This window comes from Pogoniulus pusillus, chromosome 2 (genome assembly GCF_015220805.1).
Source record: "Pogoniulus pusillus isolate bPogPus1 chromosome 2, bPogPus1.pri, whole genome shotgun sequence".
NCBI lineage: Eukaryota > Metazoa > Chordata > Aves > Piciformes > Lybiidae > Pogoniulus > Pogoniulus pusillus.
Window position 1 is genome coordinate 34518373 of NC_087265.1, and position 25680 is coordinate 34544052.

The following is a 25680-nucleotide window of genomic DNA, read 5'->3' on the forward strand; positions in this document are numbered from 1 at the left end:
AGCATTCACATAAAAATCAGAGGAACCTCCTTCCAACGCAAATAAAAGGGAACTAATTTAAATCTCCATGATGGCTACTTAGCCAGGTCCAGGACTATGAATAAGAAGGGACTGCCTGTTCACACTCAAACTCTGCTGCGATGCTGGCAGGGGTGGTCTGGGGAGCAGGGAAGAGGTCTGGAAGATGCTGACCTACTCCAGGGAATACTGGATGTAATATTGAATTGCTCATCTCTAATGGAACTAGAGAAAAAAAATAATCAATTGTCATTGACTTCTTTTTTAATGACACAGAGACAGGTCTGTTTCCTCTGGAAAGATCAACATGCAACGTGCAGCAGTATTGACACCAGTGGCATTATCAACACATGACATTTGGAAACTTGGCACAAAGACAAGTGCAGACAAACTCCAGGAAGGAGAAGCTCACAGTGCAGGCAGACGAGAGCTCACCTTTGCCTTCCAAAGAACTCACTGCTGCAATAGCCACACATCCTTTAAGCCCTCCTATCCCAGCTACAGTGTGCACCTCCAACAGAAAAACCTAGCTCACTTCCACACAGGTTACCTTTCTGATAATTTAGTGAACTGAACCAAAGCAAGTCAGCATCAGGCCAGGAAGACACATGGTCAGAAGCACAGAGAGAAGGAAGTAAGCCTTACCATCTTCAGCAGCAGCAAGTTATCTGAGACAGCTGGACTGACCTTTCAGACTTCAGCCCTGAGGTCTAAAATGCCCATAATCTATTTCAGAAGTTAAACTTTATTAGTAGCAACATATCTCTAGGCCAACTGCTGTCTTTATTCTAGCATGACATGAATGAGCACACAAGCCCTCCTAGACACAGAGGTAACAGGGAAGATCAAAGGACTTGGTACTAACAGTATCTGCAGCCTTCTTCAGCTCACTACCTTGTTTTTCATCAGTTATTAGGCACTGGAAGTTTAAAAGTACCCAGCTCAACCTTTCAAGGAAAGTACCGATATGTTCCCCAGCTTTTTCCTGCTGATTGCTGTCAAAAGATGAGATTGCCCAGCTTGGCTACCCAATTGTTCTGATGTAGTACACCAACTCTTATGTCAACCTGCATGGGAGAATGAGGAAGATCTTGTCACAGTAAAAGGTTCAGAAATGGCAGCACTGAGCAACCCCTGAGAAATAAACCCCAAAACCATTTCTTTATGCCTCTGACCTAACTTGGTAATTACAGTAGCAGGGCAGAATGTTGGAAATAAAGTACAATTTCCAAGTGTGATTAGTGGAGATATTTTTGGTTTAAAGTTTCCTTCACAGAGCCCAGACCAGAAAAACAACCATCTACTAAACTCAAGCCAAAAAAAATAACAAAGGGATAAGGGATGGAGATTTGGGAATACTACTGCCTTGTGCTTAAATTAACTCTAAAAAGATTAGCTAATCTGCCACAACATGAGATAAATCAGTTCTAAGGCAGGCTTCAGTTCTCTCCTCTGTTCTCTGTATGCTGCCAGAAGCACAGATCTGAAAGCTCTGTTCATAGTTTGCAACAGAAGAAGCAGCCAGACCAAGCTGCATACTGAAATTCACAACACTGCCACTTCAAATAGCCAGGAGCCCTGTAAAGCCTCTACATGGAAGTTACATAGGATCCCAGTGCCTGCTGCTATAGCAACAGGCTCCTTCTTTCTGCTATGTCAATGCCTCAGTGCTCTAATAAGAGGCCAAACCTCCCCATGTCTTGCTGACCTTCTCCAAACACTAAACTTTCCTCTGTAAGGACCTCAGGAAAGCAAAAAGCAGGAAATAAAATGTTGGTGATGCAAGAAGAAAAATACAGCAGATACACATAGCATTTGATGACACAGACAGGCCTACCTCTGTGGTGAGACTGACAGGGTCTTACTAGTTACAGGTTGTGTGCTTGTGAACAGCAAATTCCTAACTGGCCCCAGGCACACACAAAGCACAGAATATAAAAATCAGTGGTATTACATCATCCACCCTGCTGTCCAGTTGGGCCCAGAGCACATCTTCAGAGAGGTGTACATGGCTACTAAATTAAAGATGAAAGTATGACAGAAATGTCCCTTTGGATGTGCATGTGGAAATTTTTGAAGGAAGAAACAGACACAGCTCAAATTTTGGGATAAGCCAATAAACAGGAGAAAACCAAATGGGAAGAGAAACACAGAAGAGGACTAAAAGCTCTGGTCTGCTTTAGGAACAGGTTTGAGATGAGAAAGAGCAGAAGTCTGAGCAGAAGGACGTATGATCCAAGACTGCAGTGTGCAGAGATGAAGCATCCAAGATGTATTCTTGGATTCACCACTTGCTTGGGCAGTCTCCTACTCCTTCTAGCCCTCCATGGGATGGGCTGAAATTGAGTCCTGTGAAATCCCGTGTAACACTGGGAGTTTGTAATTAATTCAACTAGCTGAAAGCAGGAGCACAGTCACAGTGAAACAGAAGTGCTTTCCTTGCTTCCAGCTGGGTGGTGGAGAGACTGAGCAAGACAGTACATTAGGCAGCACCACCCTGACAAACTGGCCACAGTGCTTAACCAGCCTGAACTGATGAGTGTTGCCGTTCAATGCCATGCTAAGTTAATCCAATCAGACCTGGTCCCTTCCAACCGATTATGGCCTCTGCTTTCCACCCAAACTCAAAACAGTTGCTTCCAGCCACTTGGGCTCAGGTTAACTGCTCCAGGCCAGCAGTCAGCATTTCTATTGTCTACTGTATTCTTGCCCTGTTTGCTTGCTTAGCCATAATCTCTCCTCCTCAGGGCTACAGTAGCCAATGTTTCCAATCTTGGCTATAGGCCTTATTTTCCAGACAAAACTTGCACACCCTATCCTGAGGCAAGAAACATGGAGCAGATGCCTCTTATCTTACAGAAAGCCTATGTGTAACATTTCTGTGCTTTTCCAGAGACAGACCTGCCAGCAAACTTCTGACACACACAGCAGACAAACTTCATTCCCTTATTTTTTTTTTGCCTCACCAGTTAATTCCATAACCAATCTGAAGGCCAGCAGGGAGCAAACAAGAGAAGAAAGTAAATATAGACTAATGACTGCAAAACAGACTGGAAACATTTAGTAATTTCCAGACAGTTATAAGAACACTACAGACAGAAGGGATAAAAAACACCAAAGCCTAAACTGTATCCCTGAGATGTTTTAATCAGTTCCTCTCAATTCCAGCAGGTCTGTGGGAGAATTGTACTAAAGGCAATCGTGTAAGAGTCAAATTACTGCATGGAAGTATTTGGGACTGGGATCCTCACAGGCTCTTCACACAGGGCACAGAGGGTGACAACTACATCATCGCTGTGTGTGACTACATACCTGTTACTGCTCCAAGGAAAGCCATTTCTTGTTGGGAACTGGCTGAAGGAGAGGGGGCATGAGCCCCTAGAAGCTTGTACAATCAAGCCTTGGGTGTGAGGTCTGAGTATTGGAACTGCAGTAAACCACAGCACTGTGTGTGAAGAAGCTCAAAGGAATTTGTCCTTGAGCCTTCTGTTAAACAGCTTCTGTGGGACTGTGTCCAGATTGGGAGGGAAATAGCAGGATTATGCAAATTCCAATATCTAGGTGCACTAAATGCTATAACAGTAACTGCAAGTAGGGAGGATCATGCATATTCCAATTATTTAGATGCACCAAATGCTAGTTAACACATTGCATGCTGCATGTGCTCACTTTTCTCACCCTAACTGAAAAGTATGTGCTTTGTAACTTGAAGTCTGATGCTCTCAATAAGGAACTGGATAGCCTTGCAAGCTAGCTCGTATTGAGTCGTCTCTTGGCTTTCCCGACCCTGCAATTACTGCCTCTTCCAAAGCCTAACTAGCAGAATAGCTGAATACAGAAAATCCCCAATGTCCTTCTTGCACATTCCCAGGAATCATCTTAGGGGTTTCATTTGAGTAACTTCTCGTTGCGAGGCTCCCCAGAGACTGACAGGCCGTTCTGCTTGGCATTCAAATAATACAGTGCTGGCAGCCCATAGGTGCCCAGTTACACAGGAGACATGAGCATCTGCTCAAATCAGGAGATGCATCGCCTGCAATTGCAAGCCAGGTTTGCAAACGCATCAGAAGCCCCAAGATGTGACACGTCCGAGAGCTGCAGCCAGCCTCACAATGTACACTGGGAACAGCCACGGCCAGTCCTTGCTTACCTTTCACTCTGTCCAGAGAGCAAGCACTGATCCTGCCAAAAATCAACAGCTACACACAAAAACCTCATAGAGTGCTAACAGGCAGCACTTTCAGGACCTGAGTTTGAGCCTTGGTGTCCAGCTTACCACCAGTAAATAGTGCCATTAGGCTAAGAACATACCAGGCCTGCCCAAAGCTTCATGCAGGCCAATAGTACATGTCCAACAGGGCCAGGCACAAATACCTGAGTTTAGAGTGAGTGTATTAACTATCAACAAAGTATTTTTATTTTGGAATACAACCTGTTGCTTTGAAACCCATGTGGATACCAGAAATTCAGAACACCAGGGTGCAAGTTGTCCTGCAACTTAAGTGTCATTCTCCTGAAGGATCTTTGCCCATCCTGAACCCAGCATCTTCTAGTTTAATCTGATTTCTTCCACTGGAAGAGATTGGGAACAACTCTAATCTCTCTTCAACTCTATGGAAATTGTATTTTACTAGTCTTCAGCATCTGTCCTCTCAGTCACCTTTTCCAGGCAGAAGAGCTCCGATTCCATTCAACCATTGTTCTTACTCTACACCTTTAGCATCAACACTGAAAAACTGATCTTGAGAAAAAGACAAATGCTCTGGAAAGACTGCACTCAACTGCAGATGCTGTTTTGAGCTCATATATCCAGGCTGGCTAACGGCTTTTTCCTCTGAGGTGAGGCACATGTGCTTTTTCTGCCTCTGTGCTAAAGAAGCTCAGTGAACCCTAACATAACCCTCTACACATTGACAGCCCACAAGTACTCAGGCAATGCTTATGCAGTAGCAGAAAAAAAAGCAGGAACAGTTTCTTGAGATGCTTCCTTACAGCTCAAATCAGAGTTTTCATGAAGTAATTACTCTGAATCTTACTCAGAGTTCATTAGCACCACAGAGAATTTTCTTGTAGGTTATTTTAACAGCCGCTTAGTTCTTCTTTCCTGAAAGATTTCCTTAGATTTCTTAACATTCCTGGTCTCAGGCTCTCCATGGAGTGGGTTCATTTCCCGACTCCCAAAACTTCATTCACTGATAGAGAAATGAAAAAAGTAATCGCATGTCAGAGCTTACCCTTGATTTATAAGTCTTTATGGCAGATTAGCGTAGTGCACTGCCCCCTCCCCATGCTGTCCTATCTATTGCACAAGTGTACGTCAAGGCGTTAATCCTGCCATCTGCAGCTGTCAGAGCTACTGCACACCAGGGAACCAAGACATCTAACAGCCTGAGAGCACCAAGGGAACAGAAAGTTCAACCATATCTCCTGGCACTGAACAGCCATATATTCCATGTAATCATATTCATTTCATTCACCTGAAAGCCCTCTTAGTCAACATATACAAGGGTGCTGCACTTTGGCTACAACAACCCCATGGAGAGATACAGGCTAGGGTCGGAGTGGCTGGAGAGCAGCCAGACAGAGAGGGATCTGGGGGTACTGATTGATACCTGCCTGAACATGAGCCAGCAGTGTGTCCAGGTGGCTAAGAGAGCCAGTGGCATCCTGGCCTGCATCAGGAATGGTGTGGTCAGCAGGAGCAGGGAGGTCATTCTGCCCCTGTACTCTGCACTGGTTAGACCACACCTTGAGTATTGTGTTCAGTTCTGGGCCCCCCAGTTTAAAAGGGACGTTGAGATGCTTGAGCGTGTCCAGAGAAGGGCGACGAGGCTGGTGAGAGGCCTTGAGCACAAGCCCTATGAGGAGAGGCTGAGGGAGCTGGGATTGTTTAGCCTGGAGAAGAGGAGGCTCAGGGGTGACCTTATTGCTGTCTACAACTACCTGAGGGGTGGTTGTGGCCAGGACGAGGTTGCTCTCTTCTCTCAGGTGGCCAGCACCAGAACGAGAGGACACAGCCTCAGGCTGTGCCAGGGGAGATTTAGGCTTGAGGTGAGGAGAAAGTTCTTCACTGAGAGAGTCATTGGACACTGGAATGGGCTGCCCAGGGATGTGGTGGAGTCGCCGTCCCTGGGGCAGTTCAAGGCAAGGTTGGACGTGGCACTTGGTGCCATGGTCTAGCCTTGAGCTCTGTGGTAAAGGGTTGGACTTGATGATCTGTGAGGTCTCTTCCAACCCTGATGATACTGTGATACTGTGATAATTTTGGATTTAGACGTGGAAAAGAGCTCAACAACTCAGCCTGTACAATGCCAGTAGACTTTGATTATTTACATAATCTAAGAATTATTACCTTGATCCCAGTCACATGTTGATCAGTCAATGGCTTTATAAACTGCTGCACACATAGGACTGCACTATTAACATAAATACAAAGTAGGAAGGTGGGTGAGAACTGCCAGGAACCTTCTCAAATTGTTTCTAACAGGCATGTAATTTGACTTCCAGTCCCCCACTCACCATTCAACTTGGCCTGCGCGGAGCTGGGCAACAACAGACACATCGACAGGGCAAACAATGACGACACTGCTGAAGCCTCATTGCCCATAGCTTCCCTTGCCTTTCTTTTAGCACATCTAACAGATTCTGAAAGCAGAAAGCATTTGAAGTATGGAGCCAGACAATCACCTGGTGAAGTTACAGTGCATGGAATTCACAATACTCTTGTCTGAGATAGGGTGGAAAGATAACTTGATCCTAATCTCAATCACCTATTGCAAGTTAGCCTCTGCTGTACCCAGGTACCCCACTCCTGCTCGACAAAAGCAGAGTCCTCCCAGATCGAAAGGCTGGCAAGTTATGTTCAAACCAGAAACAAGCTGACTTTTTTCTTCACAGCACTGCAAAGCCAACTACCATTGGTACATAAACGTCTCACCATGAGATCAGGATGACAGATACCAAGCAGAATCCCCTAAAAGTAATGATCCAGTGTCAGCACGAAGACTGTATGATTATAATGGCCTTTTAACCTTGAAAAAGTTCTTACTGATCCTAACATTCAAACATGACACAGCCATGGTTGCTGATTACACAGTCCAATGAGTCTAAACCTAAAAGAATGAGTGAAAACACTCATTCTGAGGGGGGCCCAAGTGCCTCAAGTCTCCATTTTCATGGGTGCACAGACTGCTTCCTAAGTGGAACTGGTCCAAACACTGCTTTATTGCCTCTTCCAGCCTCCAATGTTTCTGGTGGCTGCCGCTTTCGTGCTGTCTCAACTGCTCTTCTGCTTCAGTGAGCAACTCAGAGCTCCCAAAAGCATGAACAGAATCTCTGGCTCTGCTACGTTATGCAACACACAACACTCCCATGCCATCTTACCCCTTGGAGAGTCCTACAGCCAACATCTTCCCCACCCCCCAGCTCCTATTCTGTCTGGCTCCAGGGGATACACAGGCACCGTCCCACAGCTTTACCAAGCCCCTCAACAGACCACTGCAGTCATTACCTCACTACACACATCCTACAGCATTCTTCATTTCCTGCCAAAGCTGGGCTTGACCACTCTGCCAGGTCTTTGTCTTTCCCACAATGATTCTCACACGAGACAATTTCCTAGTTTTCCAATTAGAATCAAGCCACTCTACTGCAATTAGCCCATTTGGGTCACTTAAATGAAGATTAAATCATTAAAAACAAACAAACAAAAAAAACCAAAACAAAACAAAAAAAACCAAAAACCAACCAAATCCACAAAGCCCTACTCCCCTCTAAAAGAGATAGAAGGTTAACTTCTTTTCTCCATCCCCTTTTCCCTTTTTCTTTATTTGAAACTTGAAGACCAGGATCAGTTGCCCATCCTGCAATGACCTCCTCTTAGTAGAATCTATTTTAAAGCAGATAACATTTTTTAAAATGACACGGCTCTGCTACTTTGTACTTGGTGCTCTCTGCAGCCCTGCCAGAAGCACATGCAGACAACAAGCCTCATGCACTGCTGCACAGCATTATACCATGCTTGCATTAGCACCAACGGGTGCTCCCACCACAGCCCCACCTACACCCTGCAGCGATGAGATCAGTGGCTGCCAGAGGAGAGCTGCTACAAGAACATCCATGTCATCAAAATTAAAACCTGGGCGTGGAGGAACACCAAACCACAGTATGTGTTTCTCCGACACTCCCTGCTGCCAGTTTTCAGAGGTGCCAGGTATTTGGCATTGTCTTCCATCTGCCTCCTCAGAACTGGGAACAGAGCACCAAATCAAAAGCCCTGAGAACTATCTGTCCCCTCATCTCTCTCAGCTTCAATATCCCCACGCTTACAGGGTAACATGGTCTGGCACTGCTCCTGTAAATAAAGCGTTCCTTGAACAAAAACCCGACACATTCCTTCTGAAGGGCCAGTCCTGCAATACTGAGGTTCACCATGCCAAAAATACACCTACTGAGAGCATTCACATTCCCAACAAAATACTGTATTCACTTTCAGAAGAGACTTTCACTGTAAAAGGTCAGCAGAAGATCTTTCCATATTGCAGAGAAGATGCTGCCAAAAAGAGCATTTCTCTGCAGTGCTGGCACGAGCACTGTGCCTGCTCATTTCCTAATAAGGACCAGTGAAAGGGGTTTAGATTCACATGTCATGTGCCTACAGACTCAGCACTGGTGCCTCACTTGGTTCAATCTTTTGCCTTGTCAACAGGATATTAATTTTTACCTAAAGGACTGAGAGCTGCCAAGAGCTATGAGACATTTTTCACATTTTTCTGGCTTTATTCAGCTTTCCTTTCTTGATGAGGGAGGACTAGTACTGTCTTTGGTAAGGTGTCACCATGAAGACATGAAGAAATGCCAGCCTCCCAGTGGATCCTAAACCTAGAAGGCAAAGCACAATCTGGATTTCTCCAATAAAGTGGGACTGATCCAAGCCACTGTACCAGGAATGTCTGCCAGTACCAAGAAGGCTGTTCCACTTCAGCAGTTTGCAGGCTCAGGTATTTGCACTCTGAAAAATAACATAGAGCAGAAACATGCTCTATGCGCACCCTTCTGTGCTAGAGCACCCACCAGTGTGAGGAACACATGGCACCTACCAAGCCCTGAGGAACCTTCAACTCCGTGCCCCTTGGGGTGGGCGTGTGCCCCTTTGGGTAGGAGAGAGAGAGAAAGAGATATGGAAAGCTGCAGGATGTAATGTGAAAACAACCAACATATTCTGGGAAAGATGAAATGTCTTCCCCTGCCAGTGCTCACACATGCTCCAAGAAGCCTCACAAAGAGCAAGATTCAGCACAGGTTGTCAAGACACAAAACCTATTTGTACATCTCCTGAAATATTAATTTTCTTCTAGTTAATGAATATTTGTTTCAACTGAGGACCGTGCAAAATCAGAGCCATCTGTTGAAGCCAATGGCTGATGCTGCTAAAAATGAAAAAATCCATTTTTCCTGCTATTCCAGCTGCCTTGAACCAGCTCACATCCACCAAAGAGGTCAAAAGTGTGCAAAACATTGCTAGTAAGAGCTGCACTGGAGACATTCACTCCCAGCCAGGATTTCTGCACAGCTCTTTCTGAAACCAAAACACACTAGCTGCAAAGTCAAACAGCACTACAGCCTTCTTCTATGAATATTGCATAATAAATAAAGCACTTAAGTATTGTGATGTTGGACTCCAAATCCCAGCCTCACTTATCCTTTAAATACTGTGCCATACTTATTTATGGTATTTATATTAGAGGATAGAAAGGGCATATTATAAGAATTCATTTAAAGATTACTTTTAGATGAAGCAAGTCTGGTTCTGTAATATTTTCCTTAAGCAGGAAAAGGTGGCAGCAGCAGCTGGGATACAGCAAACAAATCAATAGATGCATTTGGACATATAGGTCAAATAAGAATTAGGCTGAGAAAAAAAAAAAGCTAGCTGTGAAACATTCTGCTTTTCCACTTACAGTGCTAGCACTGTATGTGGAAAAGCATCATTTGTGGTTTAATCTTAGAGGAGTTCTATTTCATTTGAGCCTGCAACACTCAAAAGCTTCCAAGAAGAAAGGTTTTACTATAACTCTCCTCTGTGTTTCTTTATACTGGCTAATATTTTCACCCCAGCATCACTGTTCAATTCACTTATTGCACTAGGAAAAGTTTTAAGGAGGAACTGGAATTTTTTTTTCTGTGTCCTGTGGAGCAGAAAAATAACATTGGAAAAGAGAGAACTGACCTAGAAAAAAAGGAGTTATTCTGCTGCCCTCTAATGAGCACATCTAACATCTGAAAAAGAGCACTCTCAAAGAGGTATGTTCCATTCTGCCACCCACGCCCTCTCTCAGCAATGCAGTCACAGCTGGAGCAAAGCAATGCCTCCTGCACAGTGAAGACAAGCAAAAGAAACATCGAGATGGACTTGAAATCCATTCTGTACTTTTTATAACCTAGAGTGTATAGTTGTGTCCTGTTCTGTTCCCATTCCTTTCCTGAATAGGGGAAGGAAGACGTTCCTAACTGTGACCTTCAGCACCCAAGTAAGACTATCAGCTCACCTCTGCAGCTTCTGGGGGGCAACTTCTTCCTCTAGAGCTATAGTCAAAGTACTTTTGCTGCACCCATCTTCTGCATCCCTTCCTTGGGTCTGTCCGGATGCTATTCATACACTGATCTCTTTATTCAAGCTAGCAAAGGAAATATTCTAACTTCATGGCATAGAATTAGACTCATGCTTCAGTGCCACGATGTTGCTACAGGTATGCAGATACAAAAGAAACATGGAAGAATGACTGATGAGTATTAATGAAACAGGCCAACACTGTTTTGGTGGAAGAACTGAAACGGTTATACTAATGCCCTATAAACACTATCCACACATTTGTATGCTATTTCCATAAACAAAACCCACTCTAGTACAAGCACTAAAGTAACAAGTGTGCCTGCAGCTGCAAAAGAGCACACATTAGTCCACCCTAGGGTCATAAATCACTGCCATGAACCAAATGCAATAGGCAGAAACTTCACAAACATGAAAGTGCCACTTAAGGAAGCACCTAAAATTGCTGTTTCTGTCAGCAGAATTCCTGTAGCCTGGAACCGCCTTCCCCTACCTCTCTGTCAACAAGCATATCAGATTATTTCAACTCAAAACACATTGCAGAATAACTGCTGCAGGTATAGACACAGCCTGTACCCATCACAGCTGGCAATGTGCTACCTTTGCAACAGAAGCCCATTCCCAATTACATAAGAACACTCCATGACCTGAATTACAAATAATATTTATTTTGAAAGGAAGGAGAGGAAAGCAGACCTAAGTAAAACCAAATTTTAAAAGCCATATAGCTAGGAACTGCAACAGAAGCAAATCAGAGCACACACATGCACATCCACATCAAGCACAGACATCCACAATACCTGAAGGAGCCAAACGCCTTTAAGCAGCTCTGTTGATTTTCTGTGTGTCCTCCATGTAGTTGAGTACACAGCACCAATGGGCCCGGAACTGAGTTTGTGCACTTCACTTTCCCTCAGATATCCTGCCAGGGACACCCTTAAACACCATGATTCATTGGAGTTGGTGAACAATATCACTAAATACTACAATTTCAAGAGAACTGTCCAGCTGACAGTCACTCCTTTCTACAATGTCTTCCTGGATAGTCTATTCTCCTCCTGCAGGATCCATTTCCTGTGGTTAGCTTCATGGTGTATCTGCAACACTGTTAGTTCAACTCAAACCTCTCCAAAATTACCAGTTCGAATAAACAAGAAATTTTATGCACCCATTCCATTTAATTTTTGCATAGGCTTTTTTCCCCTCTATTTGGCTCAGATAACATCCATTGAGATTTACAACATTAAGAACTCAATTAAAAAAAAATAAAATCACTTCCTTTCTACAAGCTACTTGACTACAAAGATAAACTCAAATGTGTTGTTACCAGTTAAACATAAGCACCACTAATACCACTTTTGAAGAACTGAAGGGGGCAAACAGACCTTCCGATGGCGCACACATTTTTACCCAAGTGTAAAGAAAACCTTTGTCCATAAAATGTTCACAAACACTTTGCAAATACCTCTGTACCCCAAGCATCCTCTAAGCAGAATGGCTCTCAGCACAGTAGCCAGCACTACATAGTATTGCTTAGGTGTGCATTGCAATCATAGGTGACTTGAGAGGAGACAGGCTGGGGAGAGTATCATGTTTTCCCCTAATTATAACCTAGGGGCCATCAGTACTGTAACGGATGGATTACAGATTATCTGTGCCCCTGTGTAATTAAGAAAAACCCTGAGAAACATTACCTCCGGCAAGCTAAACCTGCTACTATTCCAATAAAGAGTAACTTATATAGAATAAGACTTTAGATCCCACTTAGTTGGAATTACAGACATCAGCTCTTGAGAGACCTGCCAGTAAATTCACAGTAAGAAATTCAGGCAAGATCACATAGCAGGACAGACATTTATCTCTCATTAAATCAAAACTCTCATTTATGTAAATGACAATCTTACCACAGAGGTCCTTGGAAAAAATATCCAAGCAAAATAACCATCCTCGTCTGATGGGGTTTTAGCAGAACAAAGAGGGAGCCAACTTACTCCTGTGCCCCAGAGGGATGTAAAGGCAAGCCAAAAGGGGCAACCCACAAGAAGGAGACCTCATCTCACCCCCCTTTACTAGCCTCTACCAGTTTGCTAAATAGAGCATCTATTAAATATTAAACTCCCAGGACGCCTATTTCAGAAATACATTTGACAGCTTGGTACAGCTCTGTACTGGTGCTGCTGACAAGGGAAGGGTTCTGACTTCCAGAGCTGTCAATCTGGCCTCTCCACAAGCACCTCTTCATCCCTCTTGGGATTTCGCCTCTCAATTCACGCAGCGTTAAACTGTTCCTTTCACATAACATGAGAGGTTTTCGTTACTGAGACTGTGCTGGGTGGTAACTTTGCCACCAGTGCAGAACTGTGCCTCCTCTCTTTGGCATTTATAATTTCATAACTCGATTATGCCAAAGCTGCACCATTAGAACAGCAAAAGCATGGATTTCAGCTCATAACCCTCTTTTGTAACACTGCAGCTTCAGTACTTTTCTAAGCAGGGATGATCTATTTTTGTGTAAATAAGGATGTCTGACCATTTTAAATGGATTTAGCAGGAGAATTCCAGGCTAGATTAATATCCTTTTAAAGTTTTTTGGCATCATGATCACACTGAGCAAATTGCCACACCCCATCATGTCTGAGCAAGAAGGTACCACTGGCCCCAAATTCAGCAAGCTATTCACTGGCACTAAGGACTGACACATTTGAACTAAAAAGCCTGTGTTTGAGCACTCGACCTTTCCGTTTGAGCACTCGACCTTTACAAAGACTTCTGCTTTGCATGAGCACAGGGTAGCACCTCAGAAGCCCTAACAAGGGAGTCTCACTGACCCCTATGCTCCTCTTGAGCCAGCCAGCCCCAACGCAGCCCACATAGCAGCACATATAGGCTGCTCCAGGGCAGGCATGCACCTTTGCCATCGCTGCTGGTGAACGCTATGCAGCCAGCACGGCCAGGGAATCCACAATAATAAGAAACTACAGGGATCTGACACGTCATTCCAACTCCTAAGGCTCAACTCAGGCTCCTCCCACTACCAACAGTCTCCTCTCCCTGGAGCAGACTGCAAACAGCTTGGCACTCTGGAAAACATGACCGTGTTTGTGTAGTGCTCAGTATCCGTGATCACTAGCTAATTGGAGGATTTAAAAAAAACAAGCACATTAATTATCAGAACAAGCCTCAGTCACAGCTAGAGGGAGGGGAAGGGGAAAAAAAAAGTTAATTACTTCCATAAATACTAATTCAACTGATTCCCATGATCTGGCAGAAGACACTCACAACAACATAGACCATTTCTATTTCTGTTTCTACCTCCAGAAGGGAGGTCACAGCACTCGAAGTAGTGCAACTTTCAGATGCTTGTTTAGCTCTTTTCATTTAATTGCACTGACTCTAATTAAAGTGGAGTTTCATGCAACTATTCTCACAGCCAGCACCAGGCTGCACAGACAACAATTTATTAAACTAATTTAAGCAGTGTAATTTCTTTATTTTTTTAAAAAATAGTATATTTAAGACACCAGTGCCTTTAGCTTCCAGTAGTATTCACAGTTTTCACAGAAACTACCCACAGCAGGTTACCATCATCCATTTCAAGCAGCTTCCACATCTGTTCACTTCTGCTGGGGAAATTGGTCAATCTGACTCTCAGAGCAAAGTCCTACTGATTTTTATTCCTTGGACTGAAGCAACAGAAGAGTTCTTTGGCTTCAAGTCAAACTTTGGCCACCCAGAGTTGTAAAACCATCCTGCAGACTGAGGTTATGGGGATGGGGGTACAGAAAAAGAGTATCACTTTGCCTGTTTAATCTTTGTCCAGCATTTCCCCTTTCCTGATATTTTTTTCTTTCTTGCAAACCCTTTTACTTGAGGTTTCAAGAACTTTTATACACAATGTCAGAGAAGAATACCACCTTGCAGAGAGAGAAGTTTGCAGTTTGGCCTGAGACCTGCACATTCCTATGTGGAGTTTACACAAGGGATACAGACACTTTGCAGAAGGTACATGAGTGAGGAGGAGATGCCATACAAAGGAGAGGTGTGCAGCCCACATTTGTCCTGGCAAAGAAGGTGGTTACTCTTTGACAATTCATCTCTGGTGAATGGTTGAAGATATAGTAAAGAAAAAAAACAAAAACACAAAAGAGAAATAAGGAACTGCCGAACATTTGCCGGCTTTTCTGAGCCCTTCCCCCACGTCCCACAAGCCTGCGCAGGGAAGGGAAGCTGGTCTCTACCCAAGGCTGGATGCCCTACTGGCATACGTCTTTCACATCTTGTTGCAGGAAGAGATATTGCAGAGCTACTCCTTCTGCCCTCAGACCACAAAAAGCAGCCACAGTTGCCACTCCCAGCAGTGTCAGTAGATGACTGGAACAGGCTGGGCACACAAACTTCCAAGTGATCAAGTCTGAGCTTCATCCAGGTTGCAGCAGCTGAAGGCTTCTCTAAGAGTTGGGTTGTCTCATTTTAAAGCCACATTGATATTAAGTCCCCACCCATAAAAGCAAGAAATCCCAGCTCAAATGTCACTTAAGCAGCCTAGGGCAGTGTTCATGTGCCAAGTATAGATTTTCAAAGATGCCAAAATCATTTCAGTGCAACACTGTCATGGGCATCACCAATATGCTACCTCTGACATCAGCTTAAGGGAAGTATTGAAATACTTCCAAAATTCACAGACCAAAACCTGGGCAATTAATACCAAAGACAGATGGAGCAAGAACATCTTGTAATTTTGGACCAGCACAGCATTTTACACACACATTGGAGATGCTCCTCACAGGCCATTCACTGTCACCCTCAGCTCGCAAAGCCCTTTCAGCCCTTTCCATCTGAAGAGTGTTAACAGTGGGCAGCAGCTTGAGAAAGGTGCTCTGCAGAAAACAAACACAAGATAGGCCTGACAGCTGCCAGAGCACAATTAAATGCTGAAGAAAATCAACAGCAGCAGAGTCATGAAGATCCAGCAGGTTTCCACACCAGAGACATGGCACAAAATCAACATATGCAGAAGATTTAAAAATACTCCAAGCTTGCATTAAGAAAAAGAAGCAAAGGTTTAAAACTGATACATTAAAACAAGCAGGATTAAAATCTTTTTTTTGGTTTTTAAACTGGTAAGCATTCCAACATGCCAGAAAAGAAAAACAAAAAATCAAACCAAACAGGAAACTCCCAGCTTCATGAGGCCAAGCACCACACAACACCCAGGCAGGCAAAGCTAAAGGGGACTGGAGCGAGTGCAGAGGAGGGCAACAAAGCTGGTGAAGGGCCTGGAAAATAAATCTTATGAAAAGCGACTGAGGGAGCTGGGGCTGTTTAGTTTGAAGAAGAGGCTGAAGGGAGACCTCATTTCTGTCCACAGCTACCTGAAAGGACATTGTGGAGGGGCTGCTGTTGGTCTCTTCTCATAGGTAAACAGTCATAGAACGAGAGAATGGCCTCAAGCTGCGAATAGATGGGTTTACACTGGACATCGGCAAACACTTTTAGGAGGAAGTTCTTCACAGAGGGAGTGATTTGCCATTGGAATGGGCTGCCTAGGGAGGTGGAGTCACCATCCCTGGAGGTGTTCAAGAAAAGACTGGATGAGGCACTCGGTGCCATGGTCTAGTTGACTGGATAGGGCTGGGGGATAGGTTGGACTGGATGATCTTGGAGGTCTCTTCCAATCTCACTGATTCTATGATTCTATGATTTTTTTCCCAGCAAGAGTGGTCAGGCACTGTAATGGGCTGCCCAGGGAGGTGGGCGAGTCACCAACCCTGGATTTGTTTAAAAGTCATTTGGATGTGGTACTTGAGGATATGGTTTAAGGGCGAACTTTGTAGAGCAGGGATAATGGTTGGATTTGGTGATCCTGGGGGTCTTTTCCAACCAGAATGTTTCTGTGATTCTGTGACTACACAATGTGGCAGGCAGCATGCTATACAGAAGATGAAGGCCAGGCCCAAAATGTATGCAACAGGAAGGTTGCTGACATCTCCAGTCTGTTCTCACCAATTCACAGCGCCAAAACCCTGCCTGAAGGTGTACAGTGCTAGGATTAGACACAGCAAGAGGCCAGGCTCGCACTGTGCTTTGCAGAACAGCACAGCAACCTGCTCCTACTGACAGCACAACTCTAGGATTTGAACAGAAGCATTTAATGGTGAAATGTGATCAGGGGTGAGAAGAATAACTCTAATATTTAATGGTCAAAACCAAGCAGAAACCCAATAGATAGCAATACATCACAGAACACAAATATTTGCATCCAGTTAGAGCTCCTGAAGAGTCATGGCTGCAATTCTGCAAGCAACACAACAGCAGATCCACTGCAGTGGTACCCATGAGTCTAGACACTGTAGGAATTGTCTGGATGTTGGATGCTGGAAGAGAAAAGGTCTTACATGGATTCTGGCACATCACACATTAAAAAAAAAAAAAAAAAACAAGCAGGAAAGCAAACCTTGTCACATGGAGCCAGGGCATGGTCCCACAGCAGGACCACGATGCCAAGCAAGCACAGCTTTTCTGCTTCTCACCTGAGGCTACAAACAGAAGAGAACTGGCCAAATGTCTGCAGAGCCCAAGGGAAAGGAAGCAGACAGGCGACAGACACAGCAAATCTGGAACACCAGAGGAGAATCTGAGGTGCATTACAGAAAGGAATAGTCAATGACCACAAAGTTGATTCTATGAAAAGGAACTCACAAAGTATCCATGAAAGGAGAACAACAAGGCTGTACACAGCCTGCCCAGTTCAGCCATTATAAGCTGCTCAGGTTTCTGCTTGGCCTGACATTATTCTCTCCTGTTTCCACATCTCTTTAGGAGGTAAAGGAACTTCCTTCATTGTCAGATGCTCAAGTACTTTCTCTGTTCTGCTTCTCTCTGTGCCACTGACAGAGAAACCCATACTGCAAGACAGTTCTGGTCATCAGAGGATGAAAGCTCTTAAGACACAAAGGCAAAGTCAGATACTACAGTATGCAAGCCTGAAACTCCCTTACAACTTTGCATCACATTGTGCAGATCCAAGCTTCAGCAACAAAAAGGCCAAGTACTGCCTCTGTCCAGGCTAGTGTCCCGCATGACTACACCCCTCACAGAGTGATTTGGGTTGGAAAAAGCCTTCAGAGATCATTTAGTCCAAGCCTCCTTTCATCTTCTGCTAGACCACACTGCATAAAGCCTCATCCAATCTGACCTTGAACACTTCCCATGACGGGGCATCCACAGCTTCTCTGGGCTGTTTCAGTGTCTCACGACCCTCATTGTAAAAAAAAGCCTTCTTTATGACAAAATGTCTTCTTATGGCCTCCAGAGCCCTTAACTGGTCTTTTAATCCATGTTCCACATTTTCTTGGCCCACCAATGGCACAGGAGGAGGACCTAAAGGAATCTGCACGAAAAGCCACTGTTGCTACAACCCTAGAAATCAAGGTGACAAGTTAAGGTTTTGCAGGCCATTCTGAAATGGTAGCACTCACTGCCACTGCACTCCTGCTTTCTCAACAACACATCTCATCACAGTTCTGTTCTGGAGAAGCTGAAAACAAAGCAGGAAGCTGCCAATCCATATAATTTTCAACTGGTAAATCACCCACATTCCCTGAGAAGCTGATTTGCCAGAGGATGAATTAAGAGTACCTTGCTTTAAGGACAAGGCACTAAGGAAGGAACGCTAAAGTAAAAAAAAAAAAAAAACAACCTCCATACAACAGGCCATTATTTCTGACTCAAGACACACTTAATTCCCACACTATGGAGGCTCAACCAGACGAGATTTATTCACTCACATAACAAGAGGTCCTTGCGCGGATTAGACATCAGCAAAGCATTTGATTTACATTACGTCAGTGGCTAAGTAAACTATGCTGATACGAAGTAATCACTCAGTAAGCAACTCATGAACTTAACCCCAGTGTTCACAGTAATGCTGCTCACTTTTGTTACCTCCAAGCATATGGAAATCATCTGGAATTTGGTGTTAAGACGAGCTAATTAAAGACAAGGAGCTGAGAAGGAGAAAGTAGTTGCAGTAGGTGTGCATCACAGTACAACATGGTTCACAGATGCCCATATTAAAATTGTTTCCATTTTAGACCACTGGCTTTCTACCATCACACATCCAAGATTCGTCTAACATCAATTCCATTCTAGTGACATTTTTTATTACAGCTCCACGCTTTTCTTCTCATGCCACAAGAACTACTAATGTCACAACAGCTTAAGCTGATACCTCACATTGATCACAGCAAGCATGCTGAATCAGCCTCATATCTAAGAGCAGCAATGAGGCCACGACCATAAGAGTAGCAGATACTTTGACAGGGCACCCTGCCTTCACCACATGCACTAGGAGTCCTCAGAAATATAAGGTCCTCAGTTTGTGTGAACCAACACCACTAGTTTACCCTCCCAAAATAAAGACACTCTTTCCATGTCCTTTCAGCCCTAGCACACACCTGTGCAGGCACACAGGGGGTGTGCTAACAAGTGCAACACCTCTTTCTTCCTTACTTTTCCAACAATGAGCAATCTCTCAACCCCACAAATCCTTCTGGGCCAGCTTCACACCTGACAGCTTCAACGCTCCAGCTCCCATGGCTTTGGCACTCAAGCTATGTCAAAAGTTAGGTCCCCCAGTTCAAGCACAAAGCCAGAATGTTCCAGCCCAAGTGGAGAGAAGTACAGATGCAGAAGAGCAGTAGGAAGGGCCAAGAGATTTCTTATGCAGGTACCTTCAAACAAGCTACAATGCCGCAGAAGCAGAGCCATCAAATGCAGTGCTACTGGCTTTCTAGGAACTACACCTCCAAAAGCAGAGGGATGCAGTCTAAGGAAGAATGTTTCCTGCTAGGTACAAGCCCTCTAACTGCTCCCTTGCTTCACTCACGCCTTGCAAGCCTCTTTAAGGCCACAATGAAGTCTTTCTGGCTGTCCCTAAAGTGTTACAGCATAAAGCCAGACTGTAACACAAAACAGAGAGATATCAGCAATATTAGAGTGTTACAGCATAAAGCCAGATTGTAACTCAAAACAGAGATACCAGCAATACTAGATATGTGAAGCAGTCTTAAGTAATGTGAGGCACACATGCATGTGCACACACAGGGAGGACAAATATACCATCTTTCTCAACTGCCACATAGCATTCTTAACTGAAAAAAGCCTTCTTTAGCTGTCAAACGTACAGGAGAGATATAAGCCTACCTACAGTCTGCCAACTTGACCTTGTCAGAGCTTGAGAAGCAGGTGGGAGAGAAAGAGTTTTTTGTCTTGCTATTAAACCTTAAAATAACAATGTGTAGGAGGATCCTACTCTACTGCCCTGTGCACTGAGCTAAGAGGGGATGGGACAACGCAGGGAGGGATGTCTGCCATTGTATGCACAGCCTAGTTACAGTTCACTGAATTAACACAAAAAAGTGAATTGATTTCCATAATGAAAAAGCCTCCGCAGGGCTCCAGAATGACACAAGAAGAAAGGCTACAGCAGCTCAGGAAGATTAAAAAAAATAAGTCACTCTTTGCTTCCTTGAATTGTGGTTTTGAGCCCCTACATGAATAGTTATTTTTAGCTGATCATCTGAAAAGTGCAATGGAGCACAAAGCACTGGGGTCAGCATCACGCTCTACAGGAAGCCTGCATGCAGCCTCAAGAGAGGGTTAAACACAGCCAAGCACTACACATCTGCATCATCAGTGCTGTGCAGGGACCAGCAGCACCGGTCTATTTATAAACCAGACGTGTACAGCTGTAGCCTGCAATGAAACGCTAGGACTGCAGGCAGCCAGCCTTCAACAATACACTCTCTAATCTAAGTAAATAGATGGCTGAGTTCACATGTGCACATGAATGCATGCATGCCCTCTCCCCGAGAGAGTTATGAACAATGAGCTCAGTGTTTTGAAAACAATACATTTCAGAAAGGTTTCTCTGCAGAAGGCAAGCATCTCCAGCAAATGAGCAGTCACATAACCTTCCCATTCTCTCACTCTGCAACCAAGCGTGGCCAATGAGCTATGGCTGCTATAGCTTACCGCTGCCTGGATAACCACTAACCCCTGAGTGGTTACTGGATTTGTTTGTAGCCCTGCATGTGAAAACAAAGTCACTGTAGCAGTATTAATCTGCACAGAGAGAAGACATTGGTTTGCAAACAAGGTACTGAGAGTCACACACATCTTCTGCACCCGGACAGACTGCTGCGCCATCAGTTTCCCTTTAGAGAGTTGAAACCCTGCTAGAGGGAGCATTTTGCTGTTGTGGCACTAGAAAACAAACGCCTCCGTCAGGCTGCTGTGGATAGAGCCGTGTTGACACACAAGCAACTTGCTGAAAAAAAACTGGGATGTGAACAGCAGGTGCTCATGAGGCAAAAGCAGTCACAGATGAAGCCTGGAGATCAGGTCGCAGCCTGAGTTCTGATGTTCCCTGAGCCCTTGGTCACATGAGGACATTCCACACATGGGAGGACATCTCACAGGCAGGAAGTCCATCTGCACTACATGACTCAGCAGCCACCAGGTAGCCTGAAGCCAGTTCCCCAGCGAGTGAGCACCAAGCACATCTACGCCTTAACTCCTCCAATACTAAAGTGAAACCACTTTTAAAAGCCCCTCTAGGAACATGGGAATGTGTGAGTTCAATCCTTCTGAGCTCAAGCTGGAAGCCACTGTAAATATCCAGTGTCTCTGCTCACAACCTGATGTGGCACTCATTAAAAATACAACAAACCTGTTCTGGAGGAAACGATGCTTCTGGAGTCCAAGTCGAGCTTCTTTACTAGTGTATCAGGGTCAATCTTCAGCCCAGAAAAGATATTGGAAGATGAGAAGTCCCAGTCCTTATTCAAATTAAACATTAAGCAGGAGTCAGTACAAACACTGCCAGGCAACATTCATTACAGAAACACCCAAGCCCTGCACCATCCAGACAGAAGCATGGCACATGCTCTAGCAGTAGCAGGCAGATGCCTCTCCTGGGCAGACAGGGGTAAGCCACCCCACCAGGCTGGTCCTCCCTGGCTCTTCCTGCACGGAGAAGGAAGCTTCGCAAAGTCACATTTTGAATTCTTTCATTCCTAATGTATTTCTACCTCATCCCACTCAAATCAATTCAGGTATTACTCCTAGGGGAACTGTGAATGGCATCCTTAAGAAAGCCAGATTACAGGTATGTAACAATACAGACAAGCAACAAATCAGGAGATTAAGGGCCTAAATTCTGAATCAGTGGACATTAAGCAGATTCAGTGACTACCAGTAACTTACCAAATCTTCACCTTCTATTTCCTTTAAGCATATTAATACCTCTGCAGCTCCTAAGCTTTGCAGTAGCTTCTCTGGTTGGCTTAGAATAATTTATTATTTCAGCCAGCAGTAACTTCTAACACAGACACATTACAGTGGTATAAAACCAGATGTAGATGTCACAGCCTTTCCCCCCCTCTTCACAAGGAAATCACTCCTAAAAAACATTTACTGCTGTTCTATGGCATTCCTGCAAGGGAGCTAGGCAAGGCAGACAGCTTTAGCCTGAACAGCATATTAATACTACAGTTGGTGAAACCAGATGTGGTCTAAGTCTCCTAAATGACTGTGTGCAAACTGACAGCTCATCTCTACCTGCCCTAACCTGACACCAAGGTGAACTACTGCAAAATGAGGCAGGCAGTCTCTCCCTCCTCTGCTCCCCAAGACTTGCTGGAACTGCATCCCAGTCATCACAACAGGACACAGGGAAGGTACCCTGTCTCCCAGCAGTAGGACTGACACACATCTATCACCACCAGCACCCCTGGCAGGCTCTCATCTGTGCATGTTAAAGGACTGGGATGCTATGGTACCTGCCATAGCTGCAGTGGCTGTCACATGGCGGCTACCAGTGCTGCCACTAGCTGGCAGCTCCATCATCGTCGTGTCTGATGGTGTGAAGTAGCAATAGCTGCCACCAGATCAGCATGCTGAGACTCCCAGAGTGCACAAGAAGGACCTTGTGCTAGAGTCCTGAAGCTCCAGGCTCCCTTGTTCCACCTCCCTGGCTGCTCAGACGTGCCGTAGCCCTGCCAGTATGCTCACAATGGCGATAAGCTCAGGGAGAGCGCACAGCAGCTCCGCGGCCGCAAGGGCACACTGAGGGCAGAGCGCCACTTATCCAGGCAAGAAAGCCGGACGAGCCCTCAGGAAAACGCTGTACTTCATGTCGTGCCCTGCTAAGATCCTGCCAGCCACCGCCAGTGCTCCTGACAACCTGTGGGGCCAACCCCGGCACTGCGAGGGACATCTATTGGCGTCCCACAAGCTCCAGAGCCCGCACAGGGGTAGGATCGCACAAGGATCGAGTGCCGACCCTCCCCGCTGCTGCGCTGGCAGAAGCCACCATCTGTAACTGAGGCGGCCGCCGCCGGGCGCCCCGCACCAGCCATTCCTGCCCCTCACACGCCATGCCTCCACACGCCATTCCAGCCCCTCACACGCCATGCCCCCACACGCCATTCCCGCCCCTCACACGCCATTCCCCCACACGCCATTCCCGCCCCTCACACGCCATGCCCTCACACGCCATTCCCGCCCCTCACACGCCATTCCCGCCCCTCACACGCCATGCCCCCACACGCCATTCCCGCCCCTCACACGCCATTCCCTCACACGCCATTCCCTCACACGCCATTCCCGCCCCTCACACGCCATTCCCGCCCCTCACACGCCATTCCCGCCCCTCACACGCCATGCCCCCACACGCCATTCCCGCCCCCCCCCCCACGCCATTCCCGCCCTTCTCTTCCGCCCCGTGACCGCCACGGCCGCGCGCGAGAGGCCCAGCCCCGCCCGCCCCACGTGACACGGCCCCGCGCGCCGCGCCGCTCCCCCGCCCCTCGCTACCTCTCCGTGCGGCGCGTTCCTGCCGCCCGCGCTCGGGCTGAGGCCAGGCGCGGGCGGCGCCGCCGGGTCCCGGGCAGGCCAGGGCCGAGGGGCGGCGCGGTGGAGCCGCGGGCGCTTGGCTTTCCCCACCATGGTGGGTGGTGTGGCGCGGTGCGCTGCAGCGGGGCGGCGTGGACCGGAAGGAGGCGGGCAGGCCTGCGTCTCGCCTCTCCCGCCCCGGGGCCGCCCCCCAGCAGGGGCGAGCCGTGCGTGCTGCCCCCGCCCGGTGTCCGGGTGGCTGCGGCAGCGGAGAGCGCCATCTCTGGCAGGATTGGCATTCCGGGAAGCTCCCCTCAAGCGGTGGGCTGGCCCCAGGAAGCGCCTCCGCGGCAGCCCCAGATAGCCTGCTCAGCAGCTGCTAATTCTGAGGCGTAGTGGTGGAGTCTTAAACACCAGCGGTGGTCAATCGCCTTCAGACTAGCAGTGGGGCAGGCAGGCTGGGGAAGGTGGCTCCTGGAAACAGTCAGAGTGTTCATTCTGTATGCTTGGATTAAACCCAGAGGCTCCGTGACATGGTGAAAGAGCCTCGCGAAAGCTCCGGGAAGAGCTTTCAATGGCCGGAGACCAGGATGCCTTAGCAGGACAGAATCACAGAATTAACCAGTCTGGAAAAGACTTCTAAGATCATCTATTCCGACCTGTCACCTAAGCCTTCTAATTAACTAAACCATGGCACTAAGCGCCTCATCCAGCCTCCTTTTAAACACCTCCAGGGATGGGGACTCCACAACCTCCCCGGGCTGCCCATTCCAATGGCCAGTCACTCTTGCCATGAAGAAATTCTTCCTAATATCCAGCCTGAGCCTGCCCTGGTGCAGTTTGAGACTCTGTCCTCTTGTTCTGTCACTGGGTGCCTGGTAGAAGAGACCAACCCTCGCCTGACTACAACCTTTCAGGTAGCTGTAGAGAGCAATGAGGTCTCCCCTGAGCCTCCTCCAGGCTGAACACCCCCAGCTCCCTCAGCTGCTCCTCCTAGGACTGTGCTCCAGCCCCCTCAACAGCCTGGGTGCTCTTCTCTGGACACGTTGAAGCACCTCAAACATCTTTTTAAATTGAGGGGCCCAGAACTGGATACAGTACTCAAGATGTGGCCTAACCAGTGCAAAGTATAGAGGCAGAAGGACTTCCCTGGTCCTGCTGGTCACATTGTTCCTGATACAGGCCAGGATGCCATTGGCCTTCTTGGCCACCTGGGCACACTGCTGGCTCATGTTCAGTCAGCTGTTGACCAGTACCCCTAGGTCTCTGTCTGCCCGGCTGCTCTCCAGCCACTCTGTCCCCAGGCTGTAGCGTTGCATAGGATTGTTGTGGCCAAAGTGCAGAACCTGGCACTTGGCCTTGATAAAACTCATGACGTTGGACTGTGCCCATCTATCCAGCCTGTCCAGGTCCCTCTGCAGAGCTCTGCTGCCCTCTAACAACAACTTGGTGTCTGCAAATTTACTGATGGTGGATTCAATCCCCTCATCCAGATCATCAGTGAAGATACTAAACAGGACTAGGCCCAGTAGTGATCCCTGGGGCACACTACTAGTGACTGGCTGCCAACTGGATGTGGCACCATCCAGCATGACTCTCTGGGCACAGCCATACAGCCAATTCTTAACCCAGCACAGAGTGCTGCCAGTTTGGCCAGGAGTTTGCTATGACAGACAGTGTCAAAGGCCTTGGTGAAGTCCAGGTAGACTACATCCACAGCTTTCCCCACATCCACCAGGCAGGTCACCTGGTCATAAAAAGAGATCGAGTTGGTCAAGCAGGACCTGCCCCTCCTAAATCCATGCTGGCTGGGTCTGATCCCCTGGCCATTCTGTAGGTGCTCTGTGATTGCACTCAGGATCATCTGCTCCATAAGGACAGAACGCTGAACTCGGAAACTCCCTGCCAGAAATTGTTTCTGTAGTTACAACAGCAGAAGATACTTGACAAGCTCCCATGGAGCCCAAGCATGAGTTTGACTCTGCAGTTAACAGACCCAGGTGGAGACCCCCAACAAAACAGCCTCACCCCTAGCTGATCCTTTCTGTGCACGAGAGGAGATGAAATACAATGCTGCTTCTCACCTCAGGTGAATAAAAAACTCCAGCCTTTAGAACCGCAGTGGTTTTGCTCTTAAGAACACCCAGCAAGTACTC

The 25680-nt window shown here is 46.5% G+C and overlaps 1 protein-coding gene across 1 annotated transcript in view; it reads right to left on the reverse strand.

The window, feature by feature from the left end:
* Positions 1-23805, reverse strand: part of SLX9 (SLX9 ribosome biogenesis factor) — a 52054-nt gene extending 28249 nt beyond the window's left edge. Inside the window, exons 1-2 of the mRNA XM_064160401.1 lie at positions 23507-23805; positions 21360-21468 (exon numbers count right to left, since the gene is read on the reverse strand). Of these exons, the coding sequence (XP_064016471.1) occupies positions 21360-21468; positions 23507-23638 (241 nt within the window). The 5' untranslated portion in view covers positions 23639-23805. The remainder of the gene's footprint in view (positions 1-21359; positions 21469-23506) is intronic.
* Positions 23806-25680: the final 1875 nt, after the last annotated feature.